Source organism: Trichosurus vulpecula, chromosome 8 (genome assembly GCF_011100635.1).
Source record: "Trichosurus vulpecula isolate mTriVul1 chromosome 8, mTriVul1.pri, whole genome shotgun sequence".
In the NCBI taxonomy this organism is placed as follows: domain Eukaryota; kingdom Metazoa; phylum Chordata; class Mammalia; order Diprotodontia; family Phalangeridae; genus Trichosurus; species Trichosurus vulpecula.
The window spans coordinates 187,796,909-187,817,242 of record NC_050580.1 but is presented as its reverse complement, the minus strand read 5'-3'; the positions used below and the strand labels follow the sequence as shown (position 1 = coordinate 187,817,242).

Below are 20,334 nucleotides of genomic sequence, written 5' to 3'. Positions count from 1 at the left end.
CATTGCACCATCTAGCTACTTCCACGTGTTCATTTTTAAAAGCAAAATCCAGAAGGTATTGAAACAACAACAAAAAGTAAATGGCTTGCAAAATTTCTTACTAATGCATTGCACAGGTGGAAAGTGTGATCTAGCAAAAATAAATGCTAAACATTTCTATTTTTTGTATCTCAAGTTGATAAAGAACAAGAGCTCCTATTTGAAATTTAACAAAAATACACTGTAGACTTCTTTAGGGTCTGCCCTATGAGACCACCTTGCCAAAAAAATGGGTTGGGGTTTTTTTGTTATTCCCATCACCAAAATCCTTTAAAATGAAATTCAAAGTAGCGCTTACACAAAATGATTCTCTGGAGTTAAAAAATGGCATAGTGAGGTTCATAGGATCACAGTATCTGTAACTAGAAGAGACCTCAGGGGCCATCTAATCCAACTCATTATACAGAGAAGGAATCTGATCCCCCAAGAGGTGAAATTATTTGGCCAAAGTCACATGGGTGGCAAACATTGGGTGTAGGATTTGAACTCAGGTTCTCTGGCTTTCTTTCCACTGTATCACACTTCTTTCATAGGATTTAGAGCTAGACGATACCTTAGAAATTACGTCCTCCAACACTCTCGTTTTATAGAGGTAAAAACTGATGCCTAAAAAGTTTCTTGTCCAGAATCATAGATAGTGGATGGTAGAACTTGCATTCAGGTCCAGGTCCTCAGAATGCAAATCCAGCAGGCTTTCTAGTACGATTACCCCTCCTTATCAATGTGTACTTCATCCAATACAAACATGTATTGTGACACTGTTTTTAAAAATATTTATTCACAGGTACTTTCAGGTACTTTCAATTTGAATCTTCATGTTTAACTAACCCCTATTAAATTCATCCAGTAAACAAATTGAAGTGATTGGCTATTCCATTGAACTGTGATTTTTACTAGGAAGAAGCTGATGGGGACTTATTCTTTTTAGGACAAAGTTATAAGATCATGGAATCACCCGAATAAGGAGAGAAATCTTTTTTTTTTTTTTTTTTTGCTACATCTTTTATCCTCCTGTTTTTTTATTCCAGGTTGGAGAAGTCCTATACGTTGCTGGACAGATTGCCTTGGTACCTTGCACTATGAAGCTTGTGGGTGGTGGAGTCTGGACCGAAGCTTCTGTATCCCTAAGGCACACCCTGAAAATTCTTAAAGCAATGAGCCAGGAAACTACACTCCACCATGTTCTGCTGGCACATTGTTATGTAACCAGCAGCAAGTACATTCCAGCTGCTCTTTCCACGTGGCAAAAGAATTTGAGAACACATAAAAAGGTACCCATAATATTCATTTCCTTTCTAGTTTGCAAAAGAGCAATTTATGAAAAGATTTTCTCCAGGCAATATTAAGTCTTTCTCAGTGTACTTCAGAAGGGCTTGAACTAAATCTGGCATAATGAGGCTTGATTGAGCTGTTATGTTCTGCCTTGTAAGTGGCTGTGCACAATTGAGAAAGAAAATTGCTTAATAGAAAGTTATATTCATCACTAACTTTATGTTAATTCCCAAAAGCAATAAGTTAAGAGTTCTTTAAAAGCAGCTAATGCCTCTTGGAATTTCTTTTAAATAATAACTCTGTTTAAAAACACTTCTGCCCATGTGTCACACTGTATGCTTTCCAGGGTGCAAAGGTTGAAGGGAGGGTTATCTTTTTAATACTTTTTAGAGGAATGGGTTCATTTTACCTCCTCTCTTTGGAGATTTTTCTCGGGGAAAAAAGCATCATCTATATATTCTCACGTGATCCATTTAAATGGCATTCATCAGCTTTAAAATCTAGATCTCGATCCCATGTTTTAGCCCCTGAGGTTAACCAATAGGTATTAGTGTTATTTTCTCAATTGTACTGAACTAGTTATTCCATCACATATTACTCAGAGAAATTAATGGGGCTTTCACCTATGGAGTAAGATGTAAGAATCTGTTCTTTCCTAAAAATAGCATATAGAATTTAGAGTTCATAGGAAGTAAAATGGTTCTTTTCACCTGAATTTCCCAACCTTCATGTGAATTCTACTCTGACAAGATATTCTGTCATGGTAGTCCTATGTTTTCAAAAGCTGTGTCACTGCAGTGCAAACTCCATAAAGTCCTACCAACAATTCAATTAAATCCAACCAACAGTTGTTAAATATCTACTTTTTGGAATCTACTGGTTTAGGTGAAGGGATTACAAAGATGAAAAATATCATAGTCCCTACATTCAAGTAGCTATGATACAAGGTAGAATGTAATGAGGACAAATTTAGATAAAGGCACAATCATATAGGAAAATAAGGGGAAGGAGAGATCCATCCAGCTAGTGGAATTGCTTTTTGGACTGGGTTTCACTTGAACTAGGTCTTGGTATTGAAGGGAGAAAGATATGTACTTTAATAAAACTTACCCAGGTTTTTTAAAAAAAATTAAAGATGTAAAGAATTGCTAAAATTCTTAAGTTAAATTTAAGTGAATTATTAAAACATTTGAAAACTTAATTAAATCTGTTTTATTAATGCCTTTTGCCTTTATATCAGTTATTTCAGACGTAGACCCAGATTGAACCTCTCTTGTAACAAAGAAAAACAATTAAACAAAACCAGTCATCACACCTAACAGTGTACACAATATTCTGTCCTAATAATCCCCGACCTCTGTGCCATGATGCGTCATTGCCTGTTCCCTGAGACCTTCACTGGTTTTACACTTCTTTAGAATTTGTCTTCTCTTTGGTGATCTTTTAATTTACATTATTGTAGTTGTGTATCAGGCCACTAAGGGGTGCTATGGATAGAGTGTGGGGTCTGAAGTTAGAAAGACCTAAGTTCAAACTGGACCTCAGACACTTACTAGCTGTGTGATCCTGGGCAAGTCACTTAACCTTGTTTGCCTCCGTTTCCCCATCTGTCAAATGAGCTGGAGAAGGAAATGGCAAACCACTCCAGTATCTTTGCCCAGAAAACCCCAAACGGGTCACAGAGTCAGACACAAGTGAAACAATTGAACAGCAATAAGTTGTGTATATTTTTCTCATGTTTCTGATTATTTTGCTCTACATCAATGCAGTGGACGGAGCAGTGAACTTACAGTTGGGAATACCCGGGTTCAAATCCTGCCTCAGATATCTATAACTGTGTGGTCCTGGGCAAATCATTTCATCTCTCTGAGCCTCTGTGTCCTCATCTGTGAAATGAGGGATTTGGCCTCTCTGGCCTCTAAGGTCCCTTCCAGGCTCTAAATCTATGATCCTGTGATCCTATGAATATGTCCTGTACTTGCATCCTATAGCATGGAGATAGAATATTGTGTACGAGGAACAGTAGAGTAACAAAGTGTTCATCAGAAAACTTATGGTAGAGTGAGATAATGAAGGTTTTTATGTGCTTTTTTTTTTAAAAAAGAGGAGTTTATAGGTTAAACTAGAGTTAAATGGTACCCACTGAATCTTCTTGAGTAGAGACTGTCATAGCTTTGCCTTCTACGAGTGCCCACCTTTTCTCAAATTATTGTTTCCTCCTTCATAAATTTGTGTAGACTAAACATTCCCATGAGAGCAGAGATCAGATCGACCACGTATGAACAGATTGCTCTCCAAAAGCTTATTTGTACATACTTTGAACTGCATTATTTGAAACAATTCCATTTCTAAGACCACAAATTTTGAAATTTTCCTTTCTGACCACAACCCCTACTTACCCCTACACTACACTCCCACTCCTCCTGAACCTGTTCAGAGTGCTCCATGCTTTCCCTATATGTCCAGTAAATCAATCTCTTTCTGCCTGGATACCCAGCCTCAACCCTAGGTCATCCATTTCAACAATATTCTCTCTAATATCCTAACTGCCCCTAAATTTTCTCATTCCTTTGTTCTTCTACTTGTCAATTCTCTCTACTAAGTGAACTCTGTGCTCTTCCCAATTCCCCTCTCCGGTGTTAGCTATTAATCACCTCAATTACTCTCTTTGCTGATCTTCTGGAGCTTTTTCAGATGTTAGCATGTTGTTGTAGTTAACTCATTTAGTCACGTTCAATTCTTTGTGACCCTGTTGACCATAGCATGCCAGGCCCTTCTCTCCTCCACTACCTCCCAAAGTGTCTCCAAAGACAACATGTTATCTTTAAGTAAAAATAAATTTGTCTTTATTATGCCAGTGTTTATATCTATTACATTTGTCTTATTGCTGTTATGTCCAATGAAAGTAGGGAGAGGAATCATCCTTGCTTTACTTCATTTGTATTAGGAACATATTTTTCCACTGCAAGAAATGCTAGCTCATGGTTTTAACTATTTGCCTTTGATCATATTAAAGAAGTTCCCTTCAGTGTGTCAGCTTTTTATAGTTTTGACCTAAATGAGTGCTATTTTTTGTCAAAATTAAAATAATTGAAATATTAAAATAAAATCATTTTATTATTATCATTTTCCCAATGTTGAATAATCTTTGGATCCCTGAAATGAATCCAACTTAGTGAATTATAAATTATTTTCTGGATATGTTACTGTTATCACGTTGAAGATTTTACTTAAAGTGTTTGTATCTACAATCATTACTGAAATTGGTATTCTGTCTTTTGTCTCTCCCTGGTTTGGGTATCAGCAACATAAAAGAAATATTGTAGAATGCTTTCTTTTTATTTTTAGGAATATTTTATAGCTTAAGAATTTTTTTAATGTTTGATATAATTCAGTAGTAAATACATGTGACTTGGCTTTGTTTTATATCTGTTGGCAGTTCATTTCTGGTTTGCTCAATGTCTTTGTGTGAAAGCAGGTTATTCTTATTTTGTTAATCTGAATATTTCATTTCTTGTAGTTACTATTCTGTTTCCTTTGAATTCTTATGTTTACTGATATCTAATACTTCCTGATGATTATTTTATTAATTATTTTTATTTCCTCTCTGTTTTGACATCATCTTGTTATATCTTGGTAATTTGATTTTCCTCTTTATTTTTTTATCATATTAGCCTAACAGTTTATCCATTTTGTTAGTCTTTAGGGGAAAAAAAACCTATTAGTTTGGCTTGTCAATTTTTATTCTCAACTTCCTATGTTTTTCTCTCTAACTTTCATTCCCCAATAGATAAGTGGTCAAATAAATGCTTAAGGTTATGAACAGACAGTTTTCAAAATAATAATTGAAAACTATAGACAACCATATGAAAGAATGCACCAAATCACTAATAATGACTGAAATGAAATTCAAGTCAAAACAACCCTGAGGTTTCACCTTACTCTCAGCAAATTGGCAAAGTTGACAAAGGAAGAGAATAATCAATGTTATGAGGATTGTGGTAAGAAAGGCCAGTAGTGCATCCTTACTAGAGCTATAAATTAATGCAATAATTCTGGTAAGCAATTTGGAATTATTAAATAAAGTGGCTGAAATGTTTATACCCATGACCCAGAGATTCTGCTGCTAGGCATATACCCCAAACTGGTCATTAACAAAAAGAAAGGCTCCATATGCACCAAAATATTTATAGCAGCACTTTTTGTGGTAGCCAAGGACTGGAAACAATATAGACAAATGGCCCAACAAATTGTGGCATTCAGAGTAGAATATTACTGTAGTGTAAGAAATGACAAATAAGATAAATATAGAGAAGCCTGGAAAGCCATATGAACTGATGCAAAATGAAGAAAGTAGAGCCAAGAAAATACATACACAATAACTACATTAAATGGAAAGAACAGCTACAATATAATCAAAATTGAATGTTGCAAATTTACAAAGAACAAATTTGGTCCTGAAAAAGATATATGAGAATATACCTCCCACCATTCCTTTGCGATGGTTAGAGGGAGGAGAGGGAAAGGCTTGGTGAGGGTGTGGGGAGAGGGAAATAGATGTCAACAGGCTTGGAACTTTGCATAAAACAGATTTTTTCAATGTATTGATCAGTTTTGCTGATTTTTTTCTCTTTCTTTTCTCTTGTTTTAAAAAATCATTTGTTAAAGGGGATGGAGCTCTGGGAGGGAAAAAAAGGGATATGGGGGAAATGTAAAAAATATAAAAAGACATCAATAAAAATATATTTAAAAATTAATCTGAAAAAAACTACAGTATGTGTTCTCATCTAGCTCAGAACTGTCCAGAAAGTCAACCAAAAACCCATATGTAATAGGAAAGAGACCCAGCCAGAAAAGCCAGCCTGGTTAAAGGTAAAATAAGATGTAAACTTCCCAGAATGGGCCAGAATCACTACAGGAATGTATAAAGTCTGCAGCTTTCTGTACCAGGAGGCAAGATAAGAGGGCCTATACAAGGAAGATCTAGCATAGCAGGGATCACACTTCACTAAGTGATGACAACAGGCTTGAATTGGGAGCCAGAGACACCCAGACTAGGACAGTAATATCCAGAGGGGGGCTCCTGTAGTCCATAACACTCAGACCTGAAGATGCAGCACTTTAACCCCTTGTGATCCAAGTCCTGAAGCCCACCAGCATTCTGCGGACAGATAAACTGGAAGTAGAATCCAGCATTAGAAGCCCAGGTAATCTACAACAGGATCAAACAAGGCCCAACCACTTCTCCCAAAAAATCAGGTGAAAGAAAAGCCTGACTTTGAAACAAAGCCTCTATTTAGTCAGACTAGAGATAAAAGCAAAACAGAAGAAATTGTGGACTATAATAAAGAAATACTATAAGTCCAGAATCACCCAAGGGCCTAAACCAGAAGAAGATCATAATTCCACAGCAACCAGCATTTTCTGTATACTAACCAAACCCAGTGGGACAATATCAAGAAATCTTAATCTAAGTAACTATAGGGTGTATGGGCAGCTAGGTGGCATAGTAGATAGAGCACTCAGCCTGGAGTCAGGAAGATTGATCTTCTTGAGTTCAAATCTAGTCTGAAACATTTACTAGCTGTGTGACTATGGGCAAGTCACTTTGCCCCTTTTGCCTCAGTTTCCTCACCTGTAAAATGAGCTGGAGAAGCAAATGACAAATTGCTCCAGAATCTTTGCCAAGAAAACCCCAAATGGTGTCACAAAGAGTTGGACTGAAAAAATGACTGGAATAGAATGTATAAAATATTTGGTAGTTCACCTACCAAGATATACACAAGAACCAGATGAATCCAACTATAAAACCTTCCTTACAGAAATAAAAGACTGGCCTAAATAATTGGAAAGATAACAATTCTTCGTGGTTGGTCTATAAAGATGATAATATAACCTAATTAATTTACTTATTCGATGCTGTATAAATCATAAACATAACTACCAAAAGTTTACTTTAAAGATCTAGAGGGAAAAAAATAACAGCATTCATCTGGAGGAACAAAAGGTCAAGATTCTGTAGGGAAATAATGGGGGAAAAGTGAGAGGGGGAGCTTGTTGATACCAGAACCCAAACTATAACTTACAGCAATAATGATGAATACTATTTTGTATGCTTAAAAAAAAAAGTTGATGCATGTAACAGAGTAGGTACACAACCTTCAGAGGGAAACAAACATAGTAGTAGCCTTGGGTTCACTAAACCCAAAGACTCTAATTACTGGGATAAAGATTAATTATTTTACAAAAAAATACTGGGAGAACCGCAAGAAATCTGGCAAAAATTACTTTAGACCAATATCTGACTCAATATGCCACAATGAGCTCCAAATGGAAACATAATGAAGATATAACAGGTTACATCACAGACAATCCAGAACAAAGAAGGAAGTGCCTTTTACTACAATAGATAGGGGAGATAAGAGTTCATGACTAAATAAGGGAAAATGAGGATCACAGAAAATAAAATGGACAATAAATAAAATGCAGTTTCTATTGCATAAAATTGACAAGTTTCTACACAAAGAAAATCAATGCAGTTAAAATGAGAACAACTTAGAAAACATTGATGAGCTGAAGTTTTCAGAGAAGGGCACCTGGAACGGTCAAAGGCTATAAAGTCATGCCATGTGAGAAATAGTTGAATATTCTGAGGTTGTTCACCATGGAGAAGAGAAAATTTATTAGGGACATGATGCTAATCTTCAGGAATTTGAAGGGGCCCTTGGGATGATAATTAGATTCATTTTGCTTGGCCCCAGAAGTAGAAATGGAAAAAATTGGTAGAAGTTGGAAAAGAGCAAATGAAGATGTGACTTAGGGCAGCACTTCCAGACATTTAGAACTATTCATGATGGAATGGGATGCCTTTAGGAAGAGTGGCTACTCCCTCATTTGAGGTCATTCAAGATTTTAATGAATGATAACTTGTCATGAATGATGCAAATAGATCATAGATAGAGAGCTGGAAGAGATCTCAAACACCACTTAGTTCAACCCCTTATTTTTCGATGATGAAACTGAGGACTAGGTAGGTTAAGTGCCTTCCCCAAGTCTACACAGGTTGTAATCATCAGAGGAAGAATTTAAGCCCAGGTCTTATTCTAGAGCCAACTATTTAGAGTGTCTCCAGTTATTTAGAGTGTTCTTTCTTTTCTGCCTCCTGGGAATTTGTTGTTAAAGTTTTAGGTTGAACTTTGACCTCCATATTCCTTTTCTTTGTGTCTTTCTACTTGCCTTGCCATTTCTACTTAGTTTCCTTTGCTGAATCATTCATGTCCCACCTTCCCTTTAACTATGAGTAAACGACCACAAAGTTCTGTCCTTTCACTTCTCTCTCTACACTCTCTTTTTTTGGCGAACTCTTTCATTCCCATGGGTTCATGTATCCTCTCTATGCAAATGACTCCTAGATCCAACCCTAGCCCCTAGTCTTAGTTCCATTCCCACATTACCATTTATCTGTGCCATCGGCATCTCAAATTTAACAGACACAAAAATAATTCACTAGCTTTCTTCTCAAACATACCCGTTTTCCTAATGTTTTTATTTCTGTTAAGGATATCCTATGAAGTAAGTTTGGAGAGGGTAACCACTAGAAGACGGGCCACCAGGTAACAGTTACTCTTTAAGTTGTCTAATAAGACATGGCTAGGTTGTTATGAGCATCAGTTCCTTCACCACTGAAATCAACAAACCTTCCAAGTATTGAGGTATTCCATAGGCTTTCCTAAGAGCCTCCCAGGTTTTCATTTTGCCCATTCATTTCCATTTCTTAACCTGTTTTTCCCTATGACTCTTCTTAGAGTGGAAGCTGTGCATACAGTCTCACTGACAGGCATTCAGTTGTTGATAGGACCAACTAGACTAAAACATAAGATCCTCCCACCCAGCCAAGACTGAACATATTGCATTTACAGTGCTCTTCTTCCCTGGCAGTCTTAGAGGGAAGACTATAGCCGAACTTCAGTGCTTGGATTCACCGCATGACAGCATGTTGTGCAAAAGGAAATAGCACCAAGAACAAGAATCATGGTAATAAAAAAAAAAAGTGAAGAGCATCAGCAATAATTGTTAGTTCAAAAAGTAGAAATATGTCCCAATAACATATGTTTCCATAATTTTCATTGAGTGCTTTCTTCAATTGAGCCAAAGCACCCGAGACGTGCTTCCAGACACCATGGTTTGGAAGAACCTTATTTTATATACATCCAGCTTAGCATAAACAGATCTTTCTATCTCTTGACTTAACTGGCAGCAGGGAACTTGCAAAGCCCTCTCTCCAGCAGTCCTGGCCTCTCCATTTGCTTCTTTTCCTAAGCCCATTCAACTGAGAATGTCTCTCTTAAATTAGAAAATGGCATTAGATTTAAATTGCATCCCCGAGAGATAGCCTTGCCCCCATGACTTCCAACATTGGTAGCATTGCTATAGAACCACTCTGCTTCCATTTATGAGAAAAAGAAATTTTGAGTTTAAGCTTCAGTGAACCATGTATGACTCTGATGTTTGCAGAAAATCTGATCCTAATGACCTGATGTTGAAGATGAATTATTTTTTGCCTCTGGGGTGATATATGTATAACTTTTTGCTATTCCATTTTCTCTATAATAGTAGCTCACATGTTTATGATGCCTTAGAGAGCTTTCCTTGCAACAGTCCTATGAAGTAAGTTGTACAAGTAGAAGTATCCCAAGTTTTCAGATAAGTCAGTCTACAAGCATTTATTAAGCCCTTATTAAGTGCTAGGAACTGTGCTAAATGGTAAGGATCCAAAAAAAGGCAAAACTATGGACCCAGCCCTCAAGGAGTTCACATTCTAAAGCTCACATTCCTAAGCTCGCAGAGGTTACACAATTTGTTCATGATTGCACAGTTAGAGAAGCTGAGTGGCAAACCCAAGTCTTCTGACTCCAAGCCTAGCCCTGCCCAGAAGCCACCAAGAGGACTTAACCCTTTCACCCCTGCCCCCATGTGCTCACTCAGGCCCCATTGTCCTGATTGGTACTTGTCTCGGTTGCCCACTACATCTAAACCTGGATCTATACCTCCTTCACTCCCTCTACATCTGCTATGCTATCCTCTAATCAGTTCTAGAATCATGATCAGATCAGCCCTGTACTTGTTCCTTGAAAAGGTACATCAGTTTATTCGCCATCTCCTTAATTTTCCTAACCAGAATATCCCTTTCCAGCTACCACCGAACTGCTCACTGGCATCGTGGATAGAGTACTGGGCCTGGAATTAGGACCAAATGAATTCAAATCCAACGTCAGGCACGTTTGAGCTGTATGACACTGAGCAAGTCACTCAACTCCTCTCTGCCTCAGTTTCCTCAAATGTAAAATGGGGGAAATACTAGCACCTACCTCTCAGGGTTATTGTGAGGCTCAAATGGATATTATTTGCAAAGAGCTTAGCACAGTGCCTGGCACCTAGAAGGGGCTTAATAAATGCTTGTTTCTTTCCTTCTTTTATATATGTTAACTTATTGACCCTCACAACAACCCTGGGAGGTAGGTGCTATTACTTTACTCATTTTACAGATAAGGAAACTGAGGCGCAGAAAGTTAAGTGTTTTGCCCAGGATCGTAGAGCCAGGGAGTGTCTGAGAAAGGTTTTGAACTCAGGTCTTCCTAAGTAAAAATATTCACCCACAGGAAGTTTCAAAACTGACATCTTAATATTTCAAAGTAAGCCAAATTCTTTTCATCCAGTTACATGATAAAAGACACCTAATGCCTGTTATATAGTCTCTTTACTTTTCTGCAGTTATATACTCCATAGGACAAAGTCCCAGTAGAGAAAATATTTCTCAGAGAAGCAAATCCTGGTGTACCGTTCAGAATTCAGTTGGGCAAAATGAGTCCTAATCAGCATTACAGACCTTAAAACATAAAAGTAATTTCCAAGTCTATGAACCAAAGTCACCAATGCCCACGTGACAACTTGAACTGATACAAAAACACTAAATCAAATTAGAAACACTGAGCCTTCCAGTTAATAGTATTTCTTTTCCTGTAAATTATCTATTATTTTTCATGGTTATTATAGTTGTTTCACACATAGTAGATTTATACAATATGCATTAATCCAATGAGAATTAAGTTTCTACTAAGTACAAGGCCCCCGTGTTAGATGCTAGGAGAACTACAAAATTAAGCCCAAGTCCCAAAAACTCGTAAAGCTTATAATCACACATAGATACTGGACAAATTATAATCCCAAGCCACAGCTTCTATTGACTTAGTTACTAGGAATAATATTTCAGTGCGAAATCTTCCTACAACATTCTTCTGCTATTATTTGAGACTGTAACTGTAACAGGTAAAAAGAAAATTTTTTTAAAATCTTCCCTCTCCCTTCTGTTCAGCTTTCTTTTGTGTGTCTTCCTCCATTATATTTTAAGCTCCCTGAGGGCAGGGACGGTCAGTCTGTATTTATGTCCCTAACACATTAGTGCAGTGCCTGTGTGGCCCATATTAAGTGCTGAATAAATATTTGCTGATTATGGATTGAATTGAAAACTATCTGATTTTTATTCTAAGCAAAGAGAAACCAAGCAGATGATTTCTTTAAATGTGCCAGAACCTGTTTATAAGAACTCACATTTTAATAGCACTTTAAAGTTTTTAAGACACTCCCTTCATATCCTCATGGAGGATACAAATATCACTTCTCCCCATTGAAAAACAGGTTTCTGAAGGGTTAAATGACTTGCCAATGGTCATGCAGCTAATGTCTGAAGCAGGATTCAGACCCAGCTAGGTCTCCTCACAATGTTTTATCCACTATGTCAGGCTGCCTCTCTCTATTTTTATTTGGAACAGCCTTTTTGGAACCTCATATAAAGCTAAGTCAAGGACTCGTGATTTTGTCTGTGTGGAAAGAAGGATGGATAAGGATGAGTGATTTCATCAGTATGGGAATCGCCTCCTCTGAGGCCGTTCACAACCTGTCTGTAATTTGGTACATATATTTTGAGAGTGGCCTGAGGTTCAGCGGGGTTGAGTGACTTGCCTTGTCCGTGGTTACTTGGCTAATAAGGGTCAGGGGTGGAATTCGCATCCAGGTTTTCCTGATTCCAAATCTCTATCCAATACACTGTTATTCTATAAAACTAAATGGCATTTCAGACTTATAGTCTGTTTCTAAAATGAGCATTTGGATAAATGCAGTTGTTGAACTATATAAGACATGTAGGGGTCCCATTCTGTGATTTCATCAATGCTGGAAATTTCTGGTATGGAAACTCCTTCCATCGAAGCAGATCAGCAATTCATGTGGAATTTATAGTCGTAGAGAGGCCTAGACCTGGAGCACAGAGGTTAAGTGACTTGCCTATGGTCACACAACTAGTATATGTATCAAATATAAAACCTGAACTCAATTCTTCCAGACTCCCAAGGCCAGCCTTCAGGCCACTCTGCTGTGATTGATGTCTCTCTCTTAAGCTAAATGGAATTTGTAAGCTAATTATGTGTATTTACAAGAAAAAAAAAGATTTAGAAAAATGCATTTGTTGTATGTATTACTAATGATATATAATATGAATTTCTTATATTCTTCCTAATATGCTTCGCTGCCACCACCTCAGGGTCTTTCTGCTTCAAGGTATTAGGAGAATTTAGGATTGGGACAATAAAATTCAGAACTTGGCACTTTGAGAACTATAATTTAGGCTATTAAAACTCTCACTGATTTGAATTGACAGCTTTCAAATGAAGTATCATCTTGTGTTTTTCTTTTCTTCAGTTCTTTTTAGTGACAGTGTCATAGAATATGATGGTTTTATGAGTAGCTCCGCTAGCTCATTCATCAGAGTAATCAATGGGGGAAAATCAGCCATATGGGTTGTAGTCCATTTGTATTGGATAGGACAGATGGCACTATTGATAGATGGAAATATTCCAAATATTTATTTATAATGATGTAAAAGTTACTCCGGCTCCTGAATTTTATTAATTTAATGTCTACACTTAACAGGCAATTCAGTTAGCATGTATCCATTCTGATCATATGTATGAGTGAATTCAAGCTTCAGGTGCCTTTGTGTCTTTGAATAAAGTGATTATTGCAGCGATGGTTGGAACATTTTAGCCCTGAATCAGAGAAGGTCAGAGCTGAAGGGAGCCTTAGAGGCCAACTCTCTCATTTTACAGATGAGGAAACAAAAGCGACCAGAAGCTGTTACGGCAGGAAGCCAGACTCTGTCTTTTAAATCCAGGTGTAGTCTGTACTCTTCTGATTATATCATTGTGATTTGCCTTATTCCTGGACAATTTACCACCATCTTAAATACTTTAAAACTCATTTGGAGTAGGGAGATGCTTATTTAAGATTCTAGATAAGAACAGGAAGCTCTGTGATGATTTCCTCCCTCACTTATCCTTCTCATAGTTCTGTCCCAGCCCCAGTCTCCAATGGCCAAAGGATCAATTCTAGCCGTAATGATGACTTATTAAACTGATTATGAGAAATAAAGATTTGAATGTGTTCTGGGCCCCTATTACGGCCCTTTGTCCCACTGAAGATGGGGGTGGCGATGGGGACCTCCATTGCTCTTGGTTAGCCGATGACAAAGTAAGCAATGTCCGTATTTCAAGCCTATTCAAAGCCAGAAATCCATGAGGTAGATTCAAGGAGTTAGGTCAAAATATATGCATTCTGTGGGAGATGTGTAGAGGGAAATAATGTAGAGTAGGGTCAGGAAAGCCAAAGGGAGGGAATGTCTAGACCCAAAATGTAATCACTAAAGAATCCATGTCACACTAACAGGGAAGTCACTAGTAGGGTGCTCCAGGAATCTGCCCTTGACACTTTGTTCAGTGTTTTGAGGCATTTTGCCTCAATTTTTTCTCTTTTTCCTTTACCCCAACACTCTTAACCTTGTCCATGAGGACATTGTATATCTATGCACCTCCACTAAAATGTAACATCCTTAAGGAGAGAGACTCTTTCATTTTTGCCTGTGCTTTTATCTATATCTGGTCAGCAGGTAATATAGGGCCTTGCACAGAGAAGGGGTATAATAAATGTTCAGCTAGATTGAGGGAAGGAGAAGATTAGGCTTTCTCCTATGTAAATTTGCTTCACAAAAAGAATCAGCCCAAAAATAGGAGCTTACCTTTGCTAGTAATGGCCCTGCTAACCACATCTCAATTCATTCCCACCCTTTACTTTAAGTAATGACATCATAGTTGCGGAATTGAACAGCAGGGTCCACATTAAGTGACTCTGATCAAGACTGATCACATTTGGGAACCCATGTGATCAATATTATATTAGTGCTTATAAGAACTGGAGATCTCAGTCAGTTTGAGGCCAAATCTCTGAAAAATCTCACCATATGTCAAATTTCAATAAAATCTATTAAAATTTAATTAACAATTTGTTCTCTTAAAAATCTCCATCATGGTATGTGCTAATATTGCATAAAAACATAAGCAGAAATTCAGAACAAATTATCCATGTGGTTTGCTACCAAAATTAGCTGTTAGCACATTTTTGTAGAGATCAAAAGATAGATTAATTAAAATATAAAGACAGTGTGAAGAGAGTATAGTGAAGAGAGTAGTGAAGAGAGTGCTGGCCTTGAGATCTGGTGAGACACAGGTTCAAATCCTACCCATTGCACTGACTAGCTCTAGGAAGGTCAGAAATTTACTTAAACTCTCTCAATCTCAATTTCCTCATCTGTAAATGAGGACAATAAAACTTGGTTTGCTAAAGTGCCAGGATTATTATGAGGATCAAATGAAATAACAGATTTAAATGCTTTACATATTTAAAGCACTAAGTAAATGCCAGTTTTTGTTATAAAACTTTTGTCTGCCTTTTGTTTCACTCATTAAGAGCTCATTAAACATCTCTTTTGTTCCCAATACTTCACCAGATGCCATGGAGCACGCGGCCTTTTCCCACAGAGAGCTTACAAGTAAATTTTTTGAGGACAAGAACCACATTATATTCCTTCAAAGGCCTAATACATAGTGGAAAATAAATGTTTGTTAATGAGGGTGATGTTGAAGATAATGATGAATTAATGAACAAAACAAGATTAAATATGTAACCATATGCAATACTTATTAATAATAGCTGACATGTATATATAAGCACATAGATATACATGCATACACATATATATATATGTATCTTTAAGGTGTGCAAGACATTTTCATATGTTACCCCATTTTATCCTCCCAAAAATCTGAGGAGGCAGGTACTATAAGTATTGTTATTCCCATTTGTAAGGCCAATCTGTAAGTGAAAGATCTTTCCCACCCAGTGAATAGACCTCAGGTGGGGCCTACAAAGGGAGGCCTGAGTAGAGGCAGGCCCACACCCTTTCACTAACTAGGTATGAGGCCCCAGGCCCCAAACCTTTTTGCTAAGTAGGCTCTGAGCCCTCAGGACCCTAAAGAGAGTATAAGAGCTCTGAAGTTGGCATTTTGCCTTTGGGGGCACACTTATTGAAAGAGTGTTGGTGATGAGACTCTGGGTACACTGTTGAAGCAGCGCTCATGGACCCCCCCCCCCCCACTTTGAAAATTCAGATGTTGGTGCTTCTCTTTTTTGTAACTATATATGTGATGTCTTGATCAGACAAAGCCTGTCTGTTGATCTGTGTGTAATTTCTGTTTGTATTTGCTCTGAAGTTCAGGGTGCTGGCTTTTCCCCCTGAACTAAGTGAATGATATATGTATGTTTGATTAAAGTGAGATTGTAAACCTCTTAAAGTTGCTTTCCTTAAAAATGCAGATCAAAGAATCTGTGCTAGCAGCACTCCTGTGTGCTGGTGTTATTGGTCTTTCATCCCTGCAGCAGCTGCCAGAAATATTGTTGTTACACCATTTTATAGATGAAGAAAGTGAGGCCCAGAGAAGTTATGACTTGCCAGTGGATACAGAGCTCTCAGGCAGAATTCTAACCAAGTTCTTTCCTGACTCCAGTTTACTACACTGCCTCTGAGTGAGATGGTTTCAAGACTGAAGTGTTTGAGATCAGATCAACATAGGTAGAGGCAACTAGATGGCTCAGTGGATAGAGCACAGGGCCTGGATTCAGGAAGACCCAAGTTCAAATCCTGCTTCTGACACTCAATAGCTGTGTGCCCTTAGGCAAGTTGCTTAAAACCATGTTTGCCTCTGTGGAAAAGGAAATGGCAAACCACTTCAGTATCTTTGCCAAGAAAACCCCACTTCCTTCTCCTCCAGATGAGGAAACAGAGGCAAACAGGACAAAGTGACTTGCTCAGGGTCACACAGCTAGTAAGTGTCTGAGGCCAGATCTGAACTAAGTTCTTACTGACTCCAGCCCCGGGGCTCTATCCATTGCTCCACCTAGCTGCCAAAGGACCCTGTTTCAATTCCTACCATCAACGATACTCATGTGACACTGGGCAAGTAACTCTGTTTCTCTGGGCCTCAGTCTTCTTGACCTTAAAAATGATGGGGTGGACTAGATGTCCTCTGAGTCCCCTTAAAGCGAGCGCCACATCTATGATCTTGTGATTTTTCCCTCTCTCTTTTCATTTTATTTTATTTTTTATTTTTGATGGGGGAAGGTAGGGCAATTGGGGTTAAGTGATTTGCCCAAGGTCACCCAGCTAGAAAGTGTGTCAATTGTCTGAGACCCCTGGCTTCTTCTTTCTTTTTGGAGGGGGGAGGCAGGGCAATTGGGGTTAAGTGACTTACCCAAGGTCACACAGCTAGTAAATGTGTCAAGTGTCTGAGGCCAGATTTGAACTCAGGTCCTCCTGACTCCAGGGCCGGTGCTCTATTCACTGCGCCACCTAACTGCCTGTAGCCAGAATGGACTTTGTTTTCTTTGAATGACTCAGCTCGCCTCGTTGAGCTTCCCTGGACGCTGGGGCTTGCTCTTCCGGGGCAGGACCAGAGCTTCCTGTGTGATGAGTCGTGGCGCTGGCTGAGGGGAGGTGTGTTAATGTGGTCTACGCTAGGGGGAGGGGCCAAGTCAAGAACCAATCGGCCCTGGTCGTTCAGGCGGCGCTTGATGATGTCCAAAACTCTATAAGAGGGGAGAAGACAGCTTGAAGATCCTCCTTTCCTTTTCCGGTTGGAGCCAGAGACGCCTACAGCCGAAGCTGAGCTGCTGGTAGCAGAGCTGACTAGAGGCTAGTGGGTAATCTTCTTACCGTAGAGGGGAAGCATGTATACGATTTTGCCTTATACCATCTCGCTTCTCTGTGGCCTCCTGGTTACCCTTGTAAGGCGGACTTATTGGGCCTGGAAGCTTTTGATGAAAATATCAAAATGGGGACGCTGGTTTGTGGGCTTGTTACTGTGGAGTGTAAATACATGCTTTAGTTCTCCTGCCTTCTGCCTAGAGAATTCCTTATATCTTGCGGTTCCGGACCTTTTAGGCACATATGAGATTCTCTTTGAAATCATAAATTCTGCCTTCCTAATATACTGCCCCACCCTCTCTCTTTTCCATTTAAAAATTTTGCAATTTATGGAAATGCTTGTTTCCTATATAAGTTGCAGCCCATAAAGGGACCTTACAAATGTCCCAGAAAGGTTGTGTCATTTTCTAATAAGCAAAATAGTGGACATTTGTCCAGGAGTTTGTGTGCGTGGTCTCCTCTGATCCTCACAACGGCCCTGTGCGGTGGGTGCTACAGATGCTATTGTGCTCACTTCTCAGGTGAGGGGACTGAGGTGTAGAAGGACCAGAGTGATGCTGTAAGTGTCAGAGGCAGGATCTACGCCCGGGTCTCTCCTGATTCCATATCCATTGCTCCCTGCTGCCGTCATATTCTTAACTATATTTTGATCCCTGAAAAAATGACATGGATAATTTCTAATGAATCCTACCATATGCCTGGTAAAAATTTTAACAGGAGAAATTAGCATTGTAGAATATGATTCCACCATGTTATAAGCCCCATCATGTCATCTCTTTAAATAACAAAATACTTTGGGCATAGAAAACCCTAGCTAGCTAACTTTATTAAGGTCAGTGAGCGTTCCATAAGGATCCCAGAACTGAACCAGATTGTGAAAATTACCCAGACACATTTAATATTAATGGTCCATTTTTCACCATACCTTGTCAGAATTTTACCCTATCAGCTTTGTTATCCAGAGTTGATAGATACAGTGATGAATCATATAGTCCTGAAGTCAGTTAAAAAAAAAAAGGCAATGAAGCTGATTTAACTCAGAAAATAAGTTGCCTAAATTGAATTTGTCAACAGAGTATTTTTTTAAGCCCTCGACTGTCTGAAGTTGACTTGAATTCTCAGAAGATAGGTTAGTATTTTAAACTGAAGAGCAAACTGCCTCTGGGGAAGTAGATTTTTTTTTCCCACAGTTTAGCCCATGTAGCTGACCATCTAACAACCTTCTCTAAAGTTGTCATGACCTGATAAGGGGGAAATGTGCCAACTGTTTTAAATAGCTGAGTTATCATTTAAACTTTTATTAAATCAATTTCATCATAGACATTTTTTTTTCCAAGCCACCTACTACTTGTTAGCAATCTTAGTTTGTCAAGAAGAGCTGATACCAATTGATCGTACCGAGAAATAAAGAAATAAATTTTGGCATAATAAGGTATTTTATAAGCTGAGGTTGTTGAACAAAAGCAGCCCTGTCAACTACAGTGGCATTTAAGCTTAGGAAAGATTGATGTTTGCCAAATGTAAAAGCAGACAGAGAAAAATATGTTTTCAAGCTTAGGGGAGTGCCAACAGTGAATGGTAAAATAAATAAAAAGTAAGGCCCACAATATTGTTGTACCTTGTCAAGGATATGCTAATTGAAACCAGGCCTTTAAGAAAAAAGGAGGGGGGAAAGCCCTGAGATTTCCAAAAAAGACTAGTCAGAATATGACATATTTTTTAAAGTGCATTTTCAAGTCACACAGTGATAGCTGACATTAGCAAAAACTCTGCCATTAAATTAGCCCCAAAATATGCCCTTTACATTGTCAAATGATCTCCTACAGATTAATTAATGTAATTGGTCATGTTATGAAGAGGAAAAAGCTAATAGTTTTGAAAAATATCGACATGAACTCCATGTGGCCCCATCATAAATTCAATAGTGAGGAAAATGCATGTTTCTGTTTATTTCTTCTGTCACATCAGGTTTATGACATTTATTTTGTAGTTGTATGTTGTGTTTTGAATGTGCCCTGATTTGAAATATTAAAATAGATCTTTCTTATGGCCTATGCTAAGACCACGCAGTGCATTCAAATAACTAGATAGGCTTTTCATCTTGTGGCTGCTATATTTCATTTCCCCAGGGTTAGGATTAAACAGAGTTTTTGTATTCATCTGAAGCAATTTTAATGAGAATATTTAACATGGGTCAAGTGTAGGGTAGTCGAATTCTCAAAGTGCTTAGAAATATTTTGCCTTCTTTAACATTGGTCCATAGTGGAATAGGAAAACAAATTTAACACCTGGTGTTTCTTTTTTTTAATTTGAAAGTTGGAAGGTGTGTTGTGTTTTTTGTAGATCTAATGAAATCTGTTTTAATAATATAGTTTAAGAAGAAAATAGTTGAGCAAGAACACCAAACTGTTGGCAAATGAGTATATCTAAACCAAATAGTTATGAATTTGTTATGCAGGTGCCCATTTTGTTTAACAATGCCTGCATTGAATTCATGCTATAGAGGCATTTGTCCTTTTAAATATTGTGTGAAGCTGGGTATGGTGACAATTCTTGTAATCCCTGCTACTGGGGAAGCTAAGGTTCACCTGAGCTCAGTTCTAAGCTGGAGGAGGCTAAGTTGAGTTGGTGTCTGCACTTGGTCCGTCACCAGTGTGGTGAGCTGAGGAGTTAACAGGATGGGGAGGTACAACCAGGCCGCCTAAGGAGGGGTGAATGGGCACAACACTGAAGCTCCCCTGACAATCAGTAGTGGGATCAGGGCCCACTCATAGCTGTTGTACTTTCAGCCTGGGGACATAGATAGGTAGATAGAAAGACAGATGGAGTTGTGAGCATTCCTGTCATCTCCTCCAACAATGCAGGTCACAACTCAT

General features: G+C 38.3%; 1 protein-coding gene across 2 annotated transcripts in view; it reads left to right on the top strand.

Annotated features, from left to right (window-relative positions):
* The window catches only part of DPH6 (diphthamine biosynthesis 6), a 475,806-nt gene that overhangs the window by 360,773 nt on the left and 94,699 nt on the right, over positions 1-20,334 (top strand). For both annotated transcript variants that reach the window (XM_036736795.1, XM_036736794.1), the window contains exon 13: positions 1,068-1,310. In XM_036736795.1, the coding sequence (XP_036592690.1) occupies positions 1,068-1,310 (243 nt within the window). The remainder of the gene's footprint in view (positions 1-1,067; positions 1,311-20,334) is intronic.